The sequence below is a fragment of the Larus michahellis genome, chromosome 3, assembly GCF_964199755.1.
Source record: "Larus michahellis chromosome 3, bLarMic1.1, whole genome shotgun sequence".
Classification (NCBI taxonomy): domain Eukaryota; kingdom Metazoa; phylum Chordata; class Aves; order Charadriiformes; family Laridae; genus Larus; species Larus michahellis.
Genome location: NC_133898.1, coordinates 72491650 through 72510976, shown reverse-complemented (window position 1 = coordinate 72510976; position 19327 = coordinate 72491650). Strand labels below are relative to the sequence as shown.

Sequence of the window (19327 nt, the reverse complement as noted above, 5' to 3'; positions counted from 1 at the left end):
ATCTATTTCCAAAATGACCATGCGCTCATGTGGCTTGTCATGGCTAATGGTCATTCTATCAAGTTAAGCACTAGCTACAAGGAGTTTCCACGGCTTTACGCAGCTGTACTCAGATGCCAAATTCATTTCTAAATGAGCATTTATATTTTTTTAGTGCTGAGCTACGGAATACATTTCCACTTATGTTAAACTGGGATGCATTTCATAACAGCAATCAAACTTTATATTATTCCCTGAGGGACGTGTTACTGCTAAACTGTAAATAATTTGCTGATTTCTAGCCACTGATACAGAAGTGCGTTTGCTCACTAGTCCACTTACTCCGCTTATTTGAGTGACTTAATATACAAGTCTATTTTGCTGAAATATGAATTTTGGTTTCAGACCATTTTTCACTACTCATGAAAGCAACACAGCAACAGACTTCTTCAGAAGTTAGCTTTGGTTTTACACAATACTGCAACCCACAACAATGTCTGGATTACCAACTGTCCCCCTCCCCCCCTCTCAGGACGTGGGGCTGTCCTTCACAACACTCTTCTACATTCTGCTGATAATATGTCCTGTCAGCAGGTTTTCCTTTAGGCTTGTGGCATTAAAAGCAAAACAAAACAAAAACTTACTCTCCCAACTTCCACTAAATTTGTGACCATCACAACGCAAGCTGATTGCTCCTGCCATATCATCCTCCAAAAATCATACACAGTCTCGTGAACTGGACCTGTAAGAAAAATTCCAGGTAGTAGTGCGTAACAAAGTTAACAGCCAAAGTGAATGCTAAAAATAAAATCCAGTGCTTTACAGGGCTGACACACACGAACGCACTTGCTCAGAGATGAAAGCTTCGTGAAACCACATCATCATACCATCGTGCCAGTTTCCAGACTACATTGTTATGTCTAATCAATGCTGAATCTTCTCAGTTTAACTGAATTACCACTTGAAAGAAATTAATAGCAGGTGTTCCACATAGCGAAACACCAGAAGTTGCTTGAAAACTGCAAGGACACGGCAATGTGTGACTACAGCTATAGTTACATTTCTAGGTTTGTTTTACATTTGTTAAATACAATGTGTTGAGTGTGACTTTCTTCAGATGTTCACCGAGGAGATGCCCACACTGGAGTGAAGCGCCAGTCAGGAGGGCTGGTGGTACAGGCCCTGTGCACTTACCATCTAGCCCCCGGCAAAGTGCGCAAGCACGAGTAGGTGCCGAGCCACAAACTTCCCCCTGAAGGGTATTTAAACTAATTTAAGTACTTTCCTGTGAAGCAAACAAGGAGCACTTGTTTAAGCTTTGCTGCTTGCTCTGCTGCAGAGACAAGACACGTTCAGCTGAGGTACAGAGGCTTTTATCCTGTTACAGCCATCTCAGAAATATCTCCCTCACCACAGTCCGTCAGTACTATAAATATTACTGTATATAACACACGTCTGAAGACTCAACCATATTCCTTCACATGCTAGATCGAAGGCTGCATACTAAAGCAGCAGCAAATTTTTGTGTCCTTTATACACCATGATGTGCAATGATTTACATAGTAAAACAGAAATAAAATACAAATGTAGACTCAACTGCTACAGAGAGACTTGTTTAGACAGCACTTACAAGGAAATAAAAAAACATGTGGACAGAAACTTGAGCATCCTGCTTTAAAACAAGCCTTTAGTTTGTCTTTCCTGTGTGCAGGTACAATCAACCGAGGGCACAAACAACAGGATATTTCCAGCCAGCTACCTGATTATACTCACAGATCAAATAATGACACATCTAAATCTAATTACTTTTACTTTAATTCATAGCTTCTGATATTTCCGTGCAATCTTAGACTAATCTGTTTGTTTTTCCTCATTGTGAGGAGTTTTATCAGAAATACAAAATGAGTAATTTCCACAGAAATTCAATTTTTCCCTTTAACTCCCCTCTTTATTAGCAGGGTGTTATACGATACAGATTTCCCTCACTTCTTCCCACAAAGAGGCTTTGTCCTTCTCTGGCCTGATTTTACTCAGATTTTCTGAGATAGCGTTTAATTTATCATTACTATCTTCTCCATCTCCATCATGGACTAAATCCTAGACAGTAAAATAATACATTGTAATATGGAAAGAAAAACGCCTCAAGGCAGGCTGAAACTGTTCTCTTCTCTGTCCACATGCCTCTCTTCTCTATTCATTTCCATAATTGGAAATCACAGTAGTAGCTTCTGACTTTATCAGCTGAATTTATTACTGAAAGAGTTGCTCAATAGCTAATTAACATGATAAATTAGTGCAATTTTTGCATTTATTCACATTCCACCTGAACTTGCTATGTTAATTTAACATAACACAAGATGACAACTCACAATATTGGATATGCTTTCTTTTCATCTACTTCCATTTTGCCAAAACACTGCTGCACACTACAGAGAGCACTTGTTTGGTTTGATTAATGCTGGCAGATTCTTACCTTGGGTTGCAATGTAGTGACTTGGTCTCTGATATCCCTAAAACACCAATATAAGTTGGTTTGAGTACCATATAACTAACAGAGAGGGGAAAATAACAGCATAAGGTACTACAGAATTCTAATCTTTAGACAATGTTTTCAGAACAAACCAATATTTAAGAGCAGCATGAAGCTCAAAACCTAAAAAAACGGTTAATACTGAAAAAGTTTGAATGACAACAAATAAAATGGAAATAAGAACATCTGACTTGAACAGACATTGCAGTGTACTGGGAAGGAGTATTTTAAATGGGTCCCTTGGGCCTAAAAATTAGTCTTCTATTGATACTATCTCCCCATCTGAATACTTTGGGGCACTTATTTGAAATTTAGTAAGATCTCTCTTTGCCATCAGATTATCTCGATAGTTGATGTGTGTTCCCAAGTCATCTGATATGAAAAAATACACACCTTTTGTCTTCTTATAAACAGAGAAATATTGTAAGGCACAGAGAGGTATGTATCCGAGCCATAACTACTGGGGACAGACATTTCCCACGCTAGAGCTGGACACTGTGGTGTGTGCAGAGTCAAGGTTCTACTGCCATCAAATCTTCTGCAAAATATTTTGCACTGCTGCACAAAGTGTGCATCAATTATACAGGACAGGATACACACAAGTATATACACATACATATATAATTAAGCCTTTCTAGTTAGCTGGGTCCACGCCAACACTAGTGGTACTGTACAGCATTAATCATCCGCATAAAACCCAAAAGACAAAGCGATTCTGCTCCTGAGGAAATCATTCAGAATATATTTTGATGAGAGCCAGCAACATTCGCTACAAAGAGAAAGGAAACTGTAGTATTGCTGGAGAAGACAACACAGAATTTCACAATCTGCAAATGTTAAAGAATAAGTCCAACTGTTTTCTAGGTTACACTTTTATCAGGCCACTTGATTCAAGTATTGCATTAGAGGGGAGCATGAGTCCTTGGATTCTTGGTATTCACAAGATGCTACTAAGGACCCAAGGAGTTTATAACTTTTTCCATGGACTGCTTCATTATGCTGTCTACAGTGAGAGCATCCTCCCCTGGGTCTTATGAAAATTCTTCTGAGTATCTTATTCTTGGCTTTACAAGAGACCAAGATTGCATCAAATGACTAAAAAATTTCTCCTGGAGTCCTTAAGATCAAGCCCCAGCTTCAGATTTATGAAAGTGGAACCTGTGCTACACTGTTTTACACTCAGTAATGCTTTCCAGAAGAAGGTAAAAGTGTCACTTTAAAATTGCAAAGTGCCAGTTTTAACTTGTAGCTTTCCTCTAACAACAGTCATGTATTTTAAAAACACTTGTACTGGCTATTCCAGTATCTTTCGAATTACTTCGGAATTACTTTGAATACACCACCTTCTTTATTCCTAATATGTTAATTGGATAAAAGTTACATTCTGTTAATCAAAACACCTGGCAGAATTTGTTCAGATTTCCTGTTTGTATCAGGTTGTTTGTTTGTTTTTTTTTTTTTAATTTATAATGTAATTTGTATTGGAATTTCAAACTTCAGAAGTTTTCTGGACAAGTGAGAAAATTTCTAATGTGTTAAAATACTTTTTTTATATATATATATATGTTTGTGTATATACTTTGTAATACCTAAGATAGCACCTTAAGACAAATGTCAGCTAAATAATGTTTTTCTAAATCGTTGTTAAAACAAACATACCCCCCCACCCCGCCCCCAGGCCATCATCCTTCCCCTTTTGCCAAACGTATATTACGACTACTTCACAGGCACATTTTCAGGTGACTACACACTATCCAGCTTCTCACATATAAATGGGAAGGGGAAAAGAAAAGATAGTGGCCAAAATCATCATCATCATCATCAAAAAAAAAAAAAAAGTGAACAGCAAATTCTCTTTAACAGACAGGTTCACCTGAGTTATCTAACAATATTCAGAGCTATGTCAAAAGGCTAAATTATCTTCCCAAAACAGGTACCGAAAATATTCACACAAAAGGAAATCTTTTAAAGGAACAGATGAGACAAACTAGATGAGGCATGCATAATTATCTAGTGATAAAAATCGAATAGCAAAGTAATTAATAACAATATCTATATCAAATATTTACAATAGGATGCTGTTATTCACATATAGTGGTACTTACATCCCTGTACAGCCAAATCTACAGCCCAAACCAAAGTCAGATGTGAAAGAAAGCACAACAATGTCAGTGAGTACTAGGACGTAGAACAAGGAAAGTGTACATTTTGTTCTTAATAAAAGAAAGCTTTCAATAAATTTTAGGCATAACATGCAATAGTTTCACATAGAGAAGCTGGCAAATTGAGAGGGAGAAAGCTGTGCAATCCACTCACGTCTATGTAGTTGGCATTAATGTAATCTGAAGATGGATCATCTTCAACAGGTTGCAAAATCACCCTGGAGTGGTCATCTGTAAAAACCAAGTGGTTACAGTGCCTTTTTGAAGTGTGATTTTTAAGTAAGATATTACGGTAAATCATCTAGAAAACCACAATTAGCTGGCATAAATGCCTTACAATTCACAACTCTTAGTTGTGTAACACAAAACAGTGTTTACACAGAATTACAAAGAACTGTTTTGTCTGAAGTCTCCAATTACTTCAAAAATATTCATTAAGCTTCATTAAGTGTAGCTGAAAGGTATCACACCGTTACACGTGGTTAAAAAGACACAAAGAAACCAGGTTACTTGCTCAAAGTCCCTTTCAAAATCAGCTCCACTGACGGTAATCTAGAAAACCAAAAATCCTGATTACTGATTCCTTACTTCTGACCCCAGCTTGCTTAAGCTCATATCGAGACATTAAAAAAGTAAGTTAGCAATGGTTAGCAACGCACTTTGGATCTGATGACAAGGTAACTCTACCCGTTCAGGGACTTCTCCGATAGCTTCATTCCTGCATGTTCGATCGCATTTATAAAACTGTAACAAATGGCATTATCCCAGGGGATGAATCTAAACTAGTGAAACTTTACACCTAAAGCCAAGAGACAGAACCCTCTGATTTTAGTCACATCTCTTAACCATCAGTTTTACACAACTGCTATTCAGGTGTATCAGCTGTAATCACATAAAGCAGAAAAGTTTTGAAGCTGTCAGATTTACCTGAAATAAATTGTAACTGTAGAAAACTGCCACTGAATTAACATCCAAATGAGTGCTAGCTTGTTGCTGTCATATGCTTACCACAGCTTGCACAACAGAGATGCAAATGCGAAATTCGGCCTGAGTTACAAAAGGAAGAAAGTTGAACTGTGACGAACGAAAAAAAAAATATACTGGAAAAGGCACTGTCCTCCTCCTCTGCTTGGGGTATTAAGCAGGTATGGCACCGGAGGCTTGTAAAGAAAGAGAGAGCATGGCACGAGTAACACACGACTACGGCTACCGCTCAAACCAAGCACACCGATACTCACATGCTATAATGTTTCCATAGCGGTTCTTTGTTCTGTTTTGATCCTTCTTAGCGACATCCCAAGAAGCTGACTGCCCCTCAAAGAAACTCTATAAATAAAAAATGTTCCGAAAGAAAACATTCTGACCATTAATTTATCTCCAAAAATAACAGTTTAAAAGAACTGCCCCACCATAAAGCAAGCTCAGCTTTACTCGTCCGCTCTGGTCACCCAGGCGGCACCATGGTACAGAAATATATCTAGAGAAGATGGGAGGATGTCTCCCTCTGACTGCTACGGGTCAATGGGCAAGTCACTGAGGGACTCCAGAGGGATTTCAAATCCTGGAATCGCCGGAAGGCTAAACTTGCTCAGATATCCTTGCTATGGAAGAACAACAGTAAGCTGAGAAAACACAGGAAGATCGATCATCCTTCTTACAAGACACCATAATATATAGCCTGTTTACTACAGCATTACATTGCGTTCCTCATATTGCTTAGTAAAATGACTTTTCTTCCTACAGAGCCATCGGGAAGCCTCTTCTGCCAATGTTTATTGTTCATGTTGTTTTTCCTTATATCCCTCCCTCTAGCCACTAGCAAAATAATTCTACATTTAATGAACTCTTCTTAAGAGTCTGATCTCCCAGTAGTGATAGAAGCAGCTTTTATTCCTCCTTGGCTTTTTCTTCATTGCCCGTAGATATTTTACAGCTGTTGCAGGTCTATGCTATTCTCTCCTTCCAGATGTTCTCTTATCCTGACCTGGGTAAGTTACCTCCAGAAAGTACATAGTAGCCACGGAAACAAAACCTTAATGCACACTCAGAAGCCAAAGCCCGGGCAAAGATGTCATGTATGGTAACAGAAGTAGCAGAAAGTAGGAAAACACGGCATCAGGGGACCACCCTCCCCCCCAGCAGTGGTTGACACTTAGGCTTAGCCCTGAAGTGAGGAAGAGCATAACGAAGCGTATTTAAGTAAAAGAGAGGAAAAGAGAATAATATTCTTTTAAAAACCACACATTTATTTATTCCAGTTCTTATGTTACAGTAGAGAGAGCTGCAGAAAGGAGAGAAGGTTGAAAACTGAGTCAGAAGAGATTACTTACTCAGAGAAAACTCATTTTAAACCCAGCTGTATTGCATGCGACCTTGGCAGTACCGTTCCCATCTTTACTGTGTGTCCTGCCTGATATTCTAATCCCAAAGAATCACAACCGATTCAGAGATCAGAAGCGAAATGAATCTGTACTCATCTTCTACCTCCAGTGCTCAGAATTTTTTGCTTCCATTTTAACATTAAAGTTGTAAGTAGACATGCTCAGGCAGGTCTAATTAGAACTTCAAGAAGTTACTACCCTCGTCACGTCTTTACTGCTTCTCAGCTGGAGTTTAGTCCCAGTATTGCCCTACTGAGATGCTATAATAACTCATGAGAGTGCTTCCAGTCAGTGCTTCCCACTACAACAGCCAGGTTAAATCTTTACTTTAACCTAATCCAGGAGATCTGCACTGAAGATGGCTTGGAAAGCTCACATAACTAATTACAGCATTTCGACTAAGAAGCAGCGACAAAAGGGTGGCAACTTCTTACAATATGCCAAAAAGATTCAGCAGGGCATGTCTTCTTATGTGCTAGAGGATACAGATAGTGTTTTCTCCAGGCACTTTTAATGGCTCAAACCATTGGACTCCACTCACTATTTCACTTTTGGGTTACGTATATAGGAATCTTACGCCTGCTTATCTTTACCTGGTTTTCACTTAAGTTCATGACATTTAGTTGCATCCTTTTGCAATGCAAAGCAAACAAAAGGCTGCTCCTTCCAAAGGGATTTTTCCTACCAAAACCCCACCACTGAAGATCTCACCTCATACTCCTCTTTAAATCCATAGCTGTCAGAGGTCTTCATTAGGTTAATATGCTGCAGCAGATCTGCCACCCTGATGGCAGGGTGCAGCTGCCCAGTCTGGTACGGGGATTCTGTGCCTTCGCAGAGGTAACGAGGGACATCCAGGAGCCGGCTGGACTCTGCTGTCGCACTGTGATTTTCATCTGTATTCACAAGAAATCAATGCATTAGGTACCTGCAGGGCAGCAACACCTGCTGCTATACATATCAACATCTATTTTCAACCTCTTCCTTCAAAAACATGTCTAATTTCTGAGAACGCAAAGCACTTACTCGCCAGCACATAAATACTGTGAAGTACATAAAGGAATTGAACTGCAAACACATACAAAAGTTTGCAATCCTTCATCCTACAATAAAGATGTCTGAAGGGCATTTTATTTGAAGCTACAAAACTTTATGACATTAATGTACTTGGGAACTCCGGCCTCTATCACCCAAAGTAACTTTTTTAATGGCTAATATGTATCAACAGCAACACTACACCTTAAACAATAAATTAGAATAACTCTGTGGTGGTATCAGCACATCATTTGTCTAAAGCCAACAAAGAGTAAATTGAGATCCCAGTAAAAAAGAGGAGCAATTATGCTGCCTGCCGCTTCAGAACACCACCTCCATTTGGGAAGACGAATCTGCACTTCACAGTGGTCATTTTAACTCAGGTCTTTTAGTAGAGAAATGAAACTGTTGAGTGTCCCGATTTCAGCTGCAGTTTTTGCTCTGTATAAACAAAGAAGTCCCTTCTAATGCCTGATGCTACACCAATCCTCAAAACCAAATGTCAAAGCTGCATGAAGCAATCACATTTAGACAATCCCTTCTGTGAAATACTTTTTTTTAAATTAGCAATCAGCAGTTCAAATGAATTTACAGAGGAAGAACAATTCTAATTGAAACCTGAAAGTAGCTACTGAAATAAGAAGTGGGTAGCCGACCCCTCCTACGCTTCTTCAAAATCAGTTTACCATTTTCCTTGCAAAGCATCCAGCTTAGGAAGTAAAACACTCTAGGAAAAAATGAACACCCCATGGGTTGGATTTTCTACAATTCCACCAAAATGCAAACTCCGTTAATGCCTCGTGAAATGAGATCTCCTAGTAAGAAACCCGATTCTTTGAACAGTCACACAAGTTGCTAATTTCAGTACATTTATGCCTCACTAAACTGCCTAATAATGCGAGTGACAGGCAGCAGTCACTTTTTATTGTAGTGTTACCCGTATTAAATCACGCACATTTCAAATCACCTCAAGATTTGCAGTTCTTCCCATTCCTCGCAGTGTACTTACCAGTAATAGGCACTTTAACCCATTGAAGCAGCAAAAAACAATGAGTGGACAGAACATAAGAAATTTATTTCAGGACTATACCAGAAAATGACTAAAGAAAATGACATTAAAAGTTGTTAAAGCTTCACAATAGGTAACAATGAAAGCCATTTTAAAAATATAAGGGCCACATTATTATGCCATCAATGTAATGATAGGGACTTGAGAAAAGCAAAATTGTCATACTAACTTAGTGCTAATGTACACAGAATGGAGAGTAGCATTAATAACCTATACACGAAGAAAAAGAAACCTAGTACAGCTACAAAGTAATAAGAACTTCATATAAAATAACATGTTCTATAATTTAGAGCCCATAAAATTTTGCTCATCTCTAAATAAAACAGAGGAAAACTGGTCTGTGATGCTGGGCCAAGCAAGGGCTATATGGAGATGGAGTAGGCCAAACGATCTAGTTCCAAAGGAACAAGCTTACTGGTACCCAACCCCTTTACGTGGTGTGACAAAAGCTTGTCTACTTCTCTCCGCTATTTCAGTCCATGCAATGAAAAATATTACCTCTTCCAACTAGCATTGCTTTGCTTATACCAGAAGACTATTACGCCCAAAACACCATTACCAGTAGGTGGAAATGTAGACAGGAACTATTAAACTGTTCTTCAATTAATTCCTTGTCTTTGCTGTTCACAAGCCTTGCTGCTTGCCCGTGTCTGTGTCTGCCACAATGCAGTGGCTTTTGGAACACACTGACTTTTGGAATATGCTTATAGCCTAAAATGAGCTATTAGAAATAGCTTGAGAAGTATCACCAGATAGTATCTATGTAGCTTGTAAATGCCTGATATAAAGCTAAAGATGATCTTAGAATAATTTAAGAAAAGACTCATTTTCTATGACTATAAGTCCATTGGTCTAATTTTGGTAAGTATTCAGAATTACTGAGTCTAACCTTTGCTCTTTCAGGCAACGGTGCTATTTCACCGCCCCTCATAAAATTCTTAAACCACCTGCTTAGGTTTCCTTGGCCCAAAATGGAAGGCTCCAGCATCTAACTGCTCTGATGGTTACAAACTTTCTAAGACACTACTATAGTCAAGAGAATGGCATTTGCAACATTATCAAAAGGAAATGGGCAGAACGTGACTTGATAAATCTCCTGCACGGTGAGTATACCCAGCTTGACAAAGACCAAAGACTACTCACAAATAGTGATTTGCTGTCAGTCTCAGAGGACACTTTACATGAAGATCTGCCAAGTCTCCTCCTGGATATACTTTCTATCAATATATTTACCCACAACTTGTACAACGGGATAGAAAATACCCTGACAGTATGGGAGAGGGCACTGGGCAGTAAGGCACCACAGGAACTTCACAAGCATGGGATCAGATTTCAAAGTTATCTTGATTATTTGGGAGACAATCCAAAGATCAACAAGGTGAATTAAACAGTGAATGCAATATAACGTGCATAGGAAAAGGGAAGTCTAATGCGTAACTACAAAATGGAGTAATGGACTGGGTAATGATAACTGGGATTTTAGCAGGTAACTCAATACAAGTCAGCAACACCAGCACAATAAAAAGGACAAAATACAGTTCAGGTAGCAGGAAAACTACAAGTAGGGCATGGGGGTACCTATTCTACTCAGCTCAGCATTGAGACTTCTAAGAACTGTACCTGATCGACCTACGAGTTGGAAAGTGTTCAGAGGAAAACAACGATAACAAGTTTAGAAAACACCAGCTACGAGATGACGAGTGAAAGAACTGGCTTTGACTCAACTACAAGAGAGACAATTGAGGACGCGTGAGCCTTTCAATGGGTAAAAGACTGTTTTGAAAGGACAGAAGTGTGTTAGTTCTCCATATTTTCTATGAGTCTCTCAAAAGCAAATGGTTCAATTTACAGCAATGAGGATGTAGTCTAGATTAGTCTAGTTAGGAAAAACTAGGAGTGAGCAGTAATAATACTCAGTAGTAACACCCAGTTAGTAGGAACTTACTACTCGGTTAGAAAATTGAGCTCTAGGTCCCAAATAATACTGATATGGATCTGAATTTTATTTTTATTTAGGAGGAGCAAGGCAGTGGAACATGCCGCTGCAAAAGTAAAATTCTCCTCGCTACAGATTTTTAAAACACAATAGACAATCGATTGCCAGAAACAGTCTGGCAAATAACTGTCTGAACTGTTCAGCAACTGACTGAAACTCAATACTGCACATTGTGTTTATCAAACCAAGAACTTGGGTATAAATTATACTTTTATCTCTTTTTTTAAAAAAAGTCTAAAACGTGCACTCAGTGTTAGATGCAACATAAAAATAAGCACCCTGGCCACTCCCAACATATGTTCTTCTTTTTAAAGTAAGTACAGAGTTGAAAAACTTACTAGTTAAGATCAATTGAAAAATATAATTAACATAGGTATTCAGGAATATTTGTAGAGAACCTAACGAAATTGTTGCTTGTTCTTGGGTATTTCAGCATTTCTTCCATTTCTATTTTTCTTTTTATTCCTGTTACTTACTTAGAAAATCAAACTTTGGGTACCAACTAAGACTAATATGGACCTGAATTTTATTTTTACATATATTTTAAGAGAGTTCTAGTTTCACATGTCAATTCATTGGAACTCAGTTTTAATGCTCTGGGGAGAAAAGTTTTAGTATTTTCCGTTTACCTGTTTCCTCATTTACTCCTCAGTTGGCACTGACTAGGAGTAACTTCTTAACGAGAACATAAAATCATCTTTATTCTAAAAGCAGTGTCAGTTTAATTCTGACTTGATAAACTGAGTGTAGAGTTATTTTCTGACAACTGCATAGCTATCTTTTACATAAAACAAGCTGTTCCAACGTTCAACCATGCAAGGAGACAAAACTCATGCAGGAATGAATAATGAAGGACTAGGGTCCTCACCTAACACAGCTGTCGGCACAAGTGGATCATTGGGCACTGTAGGAAAACAAAGCTCATGAAGAAACACATTACCCTCAATTTGTATTTTTAAGAATAAAAACAATATACTTCAGAGTATAACCAAGTGATAACTAAACCCCATTAATTTTGTTACAACAGAAAAACAGAACGAATAGACAGTTCCAGAAAGCATGCTGAATAAAAGAGGAATGAAAGGCAGTGTTTTGGACTTCAGAAATGTAATGATAAAGGCAAAGAGATTCTTACTGAAATGAAATAAAGAAGACATTACATGCAATTTAGTTTTTGAAAGGGCTCCTCCTTCGCTATTGTTCATTTGCTTCACAATAAAGGTTCACTTTCACAGAACCAACTCCTTTCTTTTTAAACCCATCCTCTCATGTAATACTTGAATAGCTCATCTCAAAATAAAATGGTACTTCTTTAAAGTCTTCCAAGTAATTAAAAAAAATTATATATACATATTTACAGTGAATAGCTTTTTTATGCGCAATGCCAAAGATATTGCTCTTAATGAGTATAGCAAAATCACAGATACATAGATGTAGACGTTTGAATAAAATTCATAGAATTTTATCATACATTATCACAACTAGAACCACGTAGAGACAAATGCGCTGTTTCAGACAGAAATGGCAGAATCCAGAATTTGTGTTTATTCCAGTCTGGAACAAAAATTTAAAATACCAACAGCTCTGTGACAAAATTGAGCTCCAGTTCACAAGAAATCTGCCTAAAAGTTTGTCGCACAGCAGGAAATCCTGGAAGCTTGGAAGGTTCTTTGCCTTAGCACAGATGATGGTCAGGAGAACTGAATCCTCCAAACACCCCAAAAATCACATACCTAGGACGTTGGAGAACAGTGATGCCAAATTTCTTTGCCAACCAACGAGGACAGCTGTGGTGGCTGGGGCTCATGGGCTCCTGGCGTCACATTAGTCCATCTGGAAGGCTGCTCAAAAGCTTGGCAGCCACGGCTCACTAATAACCACGTAGATTCCTGATGGATATTTTGCCTGGAATCCACCATAACTTAGTCCAAATCAAACTGTCTTTGCAAACCTGCCTCCACAAATTTCAATGCCAATAAGACATCAAACTTTGGAGAATCTTCAAACTATTCCAGCCAAAACTGTGCACAAAAACTCACAGGCTGATACTAAACTCCCATTTATAATTGGTTATGAGACCCTTTAAAAGTTAGCACTCTGCAGCTTGGTAAGCCTCAGTAAACTGAGCGATAAGCCCTCCTCCAAAATCCATTTCCCTTGTAACAGTCAGGAAGGAACTTAACAGCCTTCAGGGATGTATTTTGCTGAAGCATGGTAAGCAGTATGGGAGGCAGGAGAAAGGAGATGAAGTGCCATTCCCAAAAGATGGCCATTCAGAAGCAGCTCCGGCTGCTCAGATCTGTTTAAAGCCAAGCCACAAGTCCGTGTGGCCTTGAGAAGGTCAGGTTCCTGTCAGCTCCATGGGCAGAATTGTGTCCCTTTGGTAACTTACACACTAGTTTTGAGGTATTCAGAGTCTGCCAGTGGAGTATCTTGCTTTTGTGCAAGGCATGGTGCAGATGCTGGGAGGCAGGCGTGCTGGACATGGCTATAACCCAGACACCTAACAGTCAGAAACCCAAACTGCCAAACTTTGACAAAACCAGACAGTTGACAAGTCTATGAAAAAGGAATATAAATATAGAGCAAATTTGCAGATATATTAACGAGCTTGTTCCTAAACTTCACAAACAGCAATGAAAATTGTCGGTTTCCTTCTGTTATAATGTCCTTACTGCCAAAAGAAAGAAATTAATTTGGACCTCATATTATTATTCATAACAGACATGGTGTTTCGCAGTAATATTTAACACGTTGGTATTAAATATCCTCACGAGGGAAAACTCAATTTCAGATTTTAATTGAGATATTCTAGAAGTGTAGTATTTTCCCTAGAACAAATATCAACGCATACTGAAAGTACATGTAAATATTAAAATAACTGGCCACATACCAATACGGATAACATACGAACATCCCTACTCAACCTTTGGGTTTACCAGTGTTCCTAGAAGACCTGGAACTTACAACAATTTTCCTTAAATAGTAGAATTGTCTTCCATGTTTCTATATTCACCCTACATTCCAGAGTATCTACCACCATTGTACTTACATCTGGGGCTGAAGTTATGAGAGTCCATAAATGTGATTGAAAGGGGATCCTCGGCATGCAGGGTGCTCTGGTCAGCGTAACTCCTATCCATCGCATTCACCATGTGTGTCATCTCCTGGCGGGTGGTCCCCATGGCATCCTTGCGCTTCTTCGCAAGTTTGCTGCCCAGCCAAAAAAAAAAACCCAAACCACCTTAATATGTGATGAACACTGATGTCTACAGTAATCATTATCTATAATCCCAAGTGACTGAAAAGTTTGGCTGATTTTCCTGTGCACAACTTTTTCAGCGTGAAATTGATAAAACTATCCACCCTGCTATGAAAGAGTCACGACCGTGTGTTTTCTGTACACGCACAAATGCTGCAATGGAAGTGCTAACTCCTGTATCCTGGTAATACTTTTTTTTCCTGTGGAGTAATTACACTAATATAAACAAATTAGGGAATATAATTACATTTTAACTGAAATGATAAATAAGAAGCATCTGTGCATGCAGTTTTATCAACCATCTCCATTTAAATCTGTGTTTTGATTTTATAAATGGATAATTCATTCCCCTTGCTTGCCTTGTTAGGAAGAAATCATTTAACCTTTAAAATTACTTTGTTAGTCAAAAAAACTATGAAATAACAAAAGAAACATAATTATTCAATACAGATTCATATTACCTTTTATGTTCAAAGTTGTTCTTCCCATTCAGTACACAAGATACAGCACGATACCATACTTTGTTCCTGACACTGAACTTTGGTTCTTTAAAAAACACGCAAAACCCCCCTCACCACTTTACTCTTTCATGCAGCTTGGGAACATCTTAAATTTTGATATTAACAGTCTTACAGTCTCAGTGTATCACAGTTAAACGGCAACTTAATCTGCACAAGTAAACCCTCCAAATTTACAGCTAATGCCCTTAAAGTGCACGCTCCAGAAATATGTCTCAATTCCTTCCTTTTGATGAAGAACTGGAAGTGATTTTCACTGTCTCCAGAAGTCAGATGGAAGCAGACTATATACTTTAATTATCACTTAAAGCCTACTAACTCTTAAAGCATATATCTCAAGGAGTAGGAAGCATGCAGAGCAGCACGAAGTGCACCTTGGTTCTGCAGGAACCTGTGACATACATTAGACTGTTCTGAAATCTCCCTGTTTTCATCTGAAGCTGTGACTGCAATATAACAGATAGCCAACCTGCTTATTTGGATAAATCTGACACCACGTGGGAGAGACACAATCATCACCGAAAATACTGGGTTCTTGAAAAGGTATGTTTAAAACACAGTGCAGCTTCACCAGCTTCTCACGCATAAAATATCATCAAATATCCTGTTAACTGTTTAGACAGTGTTTGTCTTACAGTTCTCTTACTAAAAGGACTGCTTGCTCTTCCTCTATTCTCGGATAACTTTTAATATTCTGTGCCACACTCTAATAGAAGACAAAAAGAATATTAGTGTTTATTTGTTAAGTCCTGGGAACATCCACCAGAAAGGACATTCACCACTCTCTAGGGCAGGAAGCACTTCATGTTTTTGTATATTTAAGAAAATGTTAGAGGATTGTTTCTTAAGTTAATAGTCCTGGTTCCCAATAAGGGGCCACAAAGTAGAATATAGATGGACAAAGCGCTCCTGAGAGTAACAAAGATTCTTTCCCCAATCAGACTCATCTCCTTATTTTGTGCATCATTGTCGTCGTCCCATCCCCCCCTCCTTTTTTCTACCCATTTACAGAGAGGCTAGTTGGAAAATGGCTACTCAATAACCCCCTCACTACAAAAATCCCAAACGTATCATTTTTTCATCAAACCCTTGTGGTGTCCATGAGGGTTCTGTGTGTATCAGTTGTTCAGTGAAAACTAAAAAGCCAGTGACAGTTGGTTGTCCCCCTTAAGATACTTTATTTTATATATTTACTCCACACATTCTGATTTACTTAAGAAAAGTTGGTTTAAATGATACTCTGGCCCTGCAAATGAACTTCCAGGAGTGAAACTGCCTGAGCTGTATAACTGGTTCTCAGTACTACAGAAACTTACACAAAAATGGCGTTTCTCGTTCAGACTGCTTTTTTAAGTTTCAAAGCCTTTCAGATAGTCTCTATACAATGAAGATTGCCTTTTTCTAAGGCCACCTCAGAAACGGAACAAAGACTATTACATCTCATCTCTCGACTATATTAAGCCCTTCTTTGAAGTATCACTTTGTAACAAAACTTGCTAGCTATGCTAAATAAATCAACAGCGATTGAGGCTTTCGAGTTATTAGCTTATTACAGTAGCTACTTTCCAATTCTTATGTTCTGCTTCAACTCCTAAAAAGGCCCATTGTGTTGTAGCACCGCAACCCAAAGCTGCCGGGGAATGGGAGGACAGCTTCATTGTTCAGTATCTCCTGGCTCCCTCCGGGTTTGACGACTTCTTTTTCCTTTCTTTTTTCCCTTCCCTCACTAGGCTAAAGGCGCATGCAATCTATGCTTCGGGAGATGTAAGAAAACCGTTAGGTTAAAGTACTTGAGGCTGACAGAAAGTGTAAATGATTCTCATTATCTGCTAAAGGATCCATTTGGGTGAACCTGCGCAGGTGGGTGTATCAGTGGGAGCTGGAGGGGAAAAGTGCTCCATCATTGGATGAAACTGTGCGGTTAATTATCTGGAGCTGAAACAATTGTTATTTAACAAGGAAATTATAATTTGTCACAATAAACCAGAGAATGGCAGTTAGCTAAGCCAGCTTAGCTTTTTTTAAATTATTTTTAAGTTTGTTTAAAGAAGCCAACTAATCTGCTTAAAAATGTGGAAGAGCATCATTATCAGACACCACCGGTTCATCAAAGCACTTGAGTGCATTTTGGAACCTCTCTGAAGTCAAGGGCTTTATACGTTTATTTAAAATTAAGAATGTGTGTAACTGCTTGGCTCAATCACAGCCAAAACCGCTGCAGCCCTTACAAAAATTAATTTGGTCAGATGTATAAAGAAAGTCAACTTTGCTTCAATGAAGCAAATCTTGATGCAAACCAGTGTCATAAAGCAAGATCCCCACTTTAAAATGTGGATGCAAAGCACCTTACAAGCCACAGATGCAGACCACTTCACAAAAAATATTTCTAGCAAAACCCAAAACAAAACAAAACAAAAAAAAAGAAAAAAAGTTGGTGCCATAGAGGCAGACATATTGTTGTTCTACCATTGGGAGGGCACGGACCTAATTATAAAAGTCTGGTATCTGCCTACGATCTGTGTAGGACAAGTGCTGCACAGGATCACTCCTGGTAACTGATAAGCTAAGAAAGAACAACTTGTGATTTACAAGCACAGTTCTCTGGCTAGGAAAGGGGAAAAGAGGGTTTTTTCCTTAGTGTGATGTGTCGCTGTGAATCATAATGCAAATTAAATTATGATTACAATAAGCTAAAATGATAGTTATGGGAAAAACTGTAGCAAAAAAGCCAAAGTCTCAATATACAGTTAGAAATACAATATCCCTTTAAAAAAAAACAGGGTAAGAGTAACAGGAACAATGAATGATATGAGCAATTTTTTCAAGCCTGAGAATAAAGGAAGGTAATTATCAATAAAACTTTGGGAAAATTATATAAACTGTTTTTCTTTTTTAAAAAGGGATACTGCATCTTTAAAACATGTAAAATAGTAAGTCACCCGTATTCTACTTACAGATAGTAGGAGTAAGAATAGTAGCTCCTCCTGGCAAGCAAATCACAGACAGTGGAAAAAGAGAAGCAATGGTGAATGAAAAGCGTGACTCTGTCACATTCAATAAAGCAGAGAAATGTGCGTTTAAAAAAAAAATTGAAAAATTAATGTTTCTTTGGTTAGCATTTCAACTTGCTCATGCACAAACTAGCCTTACTTTGCCATGCAATTAAAAAAAAATACACTAGCATATAAAAATGATTTGGTTTTTAGAAAGATCGCTTGAGAAAATTACATGCTGAGATTTCATTTATTGCCAAAAAATTTGAAAATTAAATGGATTGTGTGTTTTCAACATGCAGTTCAGCATAATATAATGATTACCACCTAGATGTCATGACAAACAAACAGCTGTGTACAAATCTTGCACAGTAAATATGCTTTTTACTTTTCAGTTACAAAAAACTAAAGATTGCATGAATAAAAACATTTAATCAGAAAACAAATTTAATGTCATTCATTTTAACATCTTTATCGGTACACAGGTGTATACATATATGTTTGTATGCGTACGATATGTAGCTATATGAGTACACACATTTCAAAGAACACACGTTTACAACAGATATGTGTGTACTGACATATATACCACACATGTCCTGAATGCAAACATATGTTTTCTATTTTAAAATCTTACGACTGGAAATGCTGATGTAGTCATGCTAAGCGTTAAAAATATGGAAGGTAAACAAATGGAAGGAAATGAAGGACGTTTGGAAATAGTCCAACAATGACTTAGAAAATAAAAATGGCATTGCTTGTTAAAGATGCAGTATCCCTTTTCTTAGCTGGTTTGATTACTCCAGTAAAACTCTGTAAGAGCTGTAAAGAGCTTCATTCGGGAAAACTTCAATTTGTACAAAATGATCAGGCAAAGCCTAAAACATCTCAAGCTCGTGAACAAAACTGCTTAGTACTCCGTTTTTCAATAAAATATAATGCTGCATTTAATCAGATTGAGATAGCGATGGCTGCGCATACAACTTAATAAACCAATGAAAATGCAGAAACCATTTTTTTTTTATTGACTTTTCCGTGTAATAAGCTGTGGTCAATTCAGGTACCAAAAGGGATACTACATAATGGATCACTGAATATGTACACTACAGAAGATGATTCAAACAGATCGGTTTTCAGTCCCACAACTAAGTGAAGAGTGTTTATGTACGTGTGAATGTGTCACGAGTTTTTACAGCTGTTCCTGGCTTCATTATGTGAATTGCCCTGATTCACTAGATGGACTGGATTAGCTCAGGTATACAAAGGTTTTCTATGCTTTTTCAAAGAGATCTTGACTAAAGCTGGTATTTAAAAAAGCCTGCCCATTTTCCCTAAGGTGGGGGGAGGAATGGCACACCTATAACACATGCGATAGACAACCAATTAAACTATCATGATGAAA

At 38.1% G+C, this 19327-nt stretch overlaps 1 protein-coding gene across 13 annotated transcripts in view; it reads right to left on the bottom strand.

Moving 5' to 3' along the window:
- The window catches only part of PTPRK (protein tyrosine phosphatase receptor type K), a 417492-nt gene that overhangs the window by 16070 nt on the left and 382095 nt on the right, over positions 1 to 19327 (bottom strand). For 3 of the 13 annotated variants that reach the window (XM_074580776.1, XM_074580764.1, XM_074580775.1), the window contains exons 16-24: positions 17887 to 17916; positions 14205 to 14365; positions 12021 to 12056; positions 7764 to 7948; positions 5910 to 5997; positions 4826 to 4902; positions 4615 to 4632; positions 2453 to 2489; positions 624 to 721 (exon numbers count right to left, since the gene is read on the bottom strand). In XM_074580776.1, the coding sequence (XP_074436877.1) occupies positions 624 to 721; positions 2453 to 2489; positions 4615 to 4632; positions 4826 to 4902; positions 5910 to 5997; positions 7764 to 7948; positions 12021 to 12056; positions 14205 to 14365; positions 17887 to 17916 (730 nt within the window). Of the gene's footprint in view, positions 1 to 623; positions 722 to 2452; positions 2490 to 4614; positions 4633 to 4825; positions 4903 to 5909; positions 5998 to 7763; positions 7949 to 8936; positions 9109 to 12020; positions 12057 to 14204; positions 14366 to 17886; positions 17917 to 19327 lie in introns of those variants that run through there. The other 10 variants (XM_074580767.1, XM_074580768.1, XM_074580770.1 and 7 more) reach the window with 7 other exon arrangements.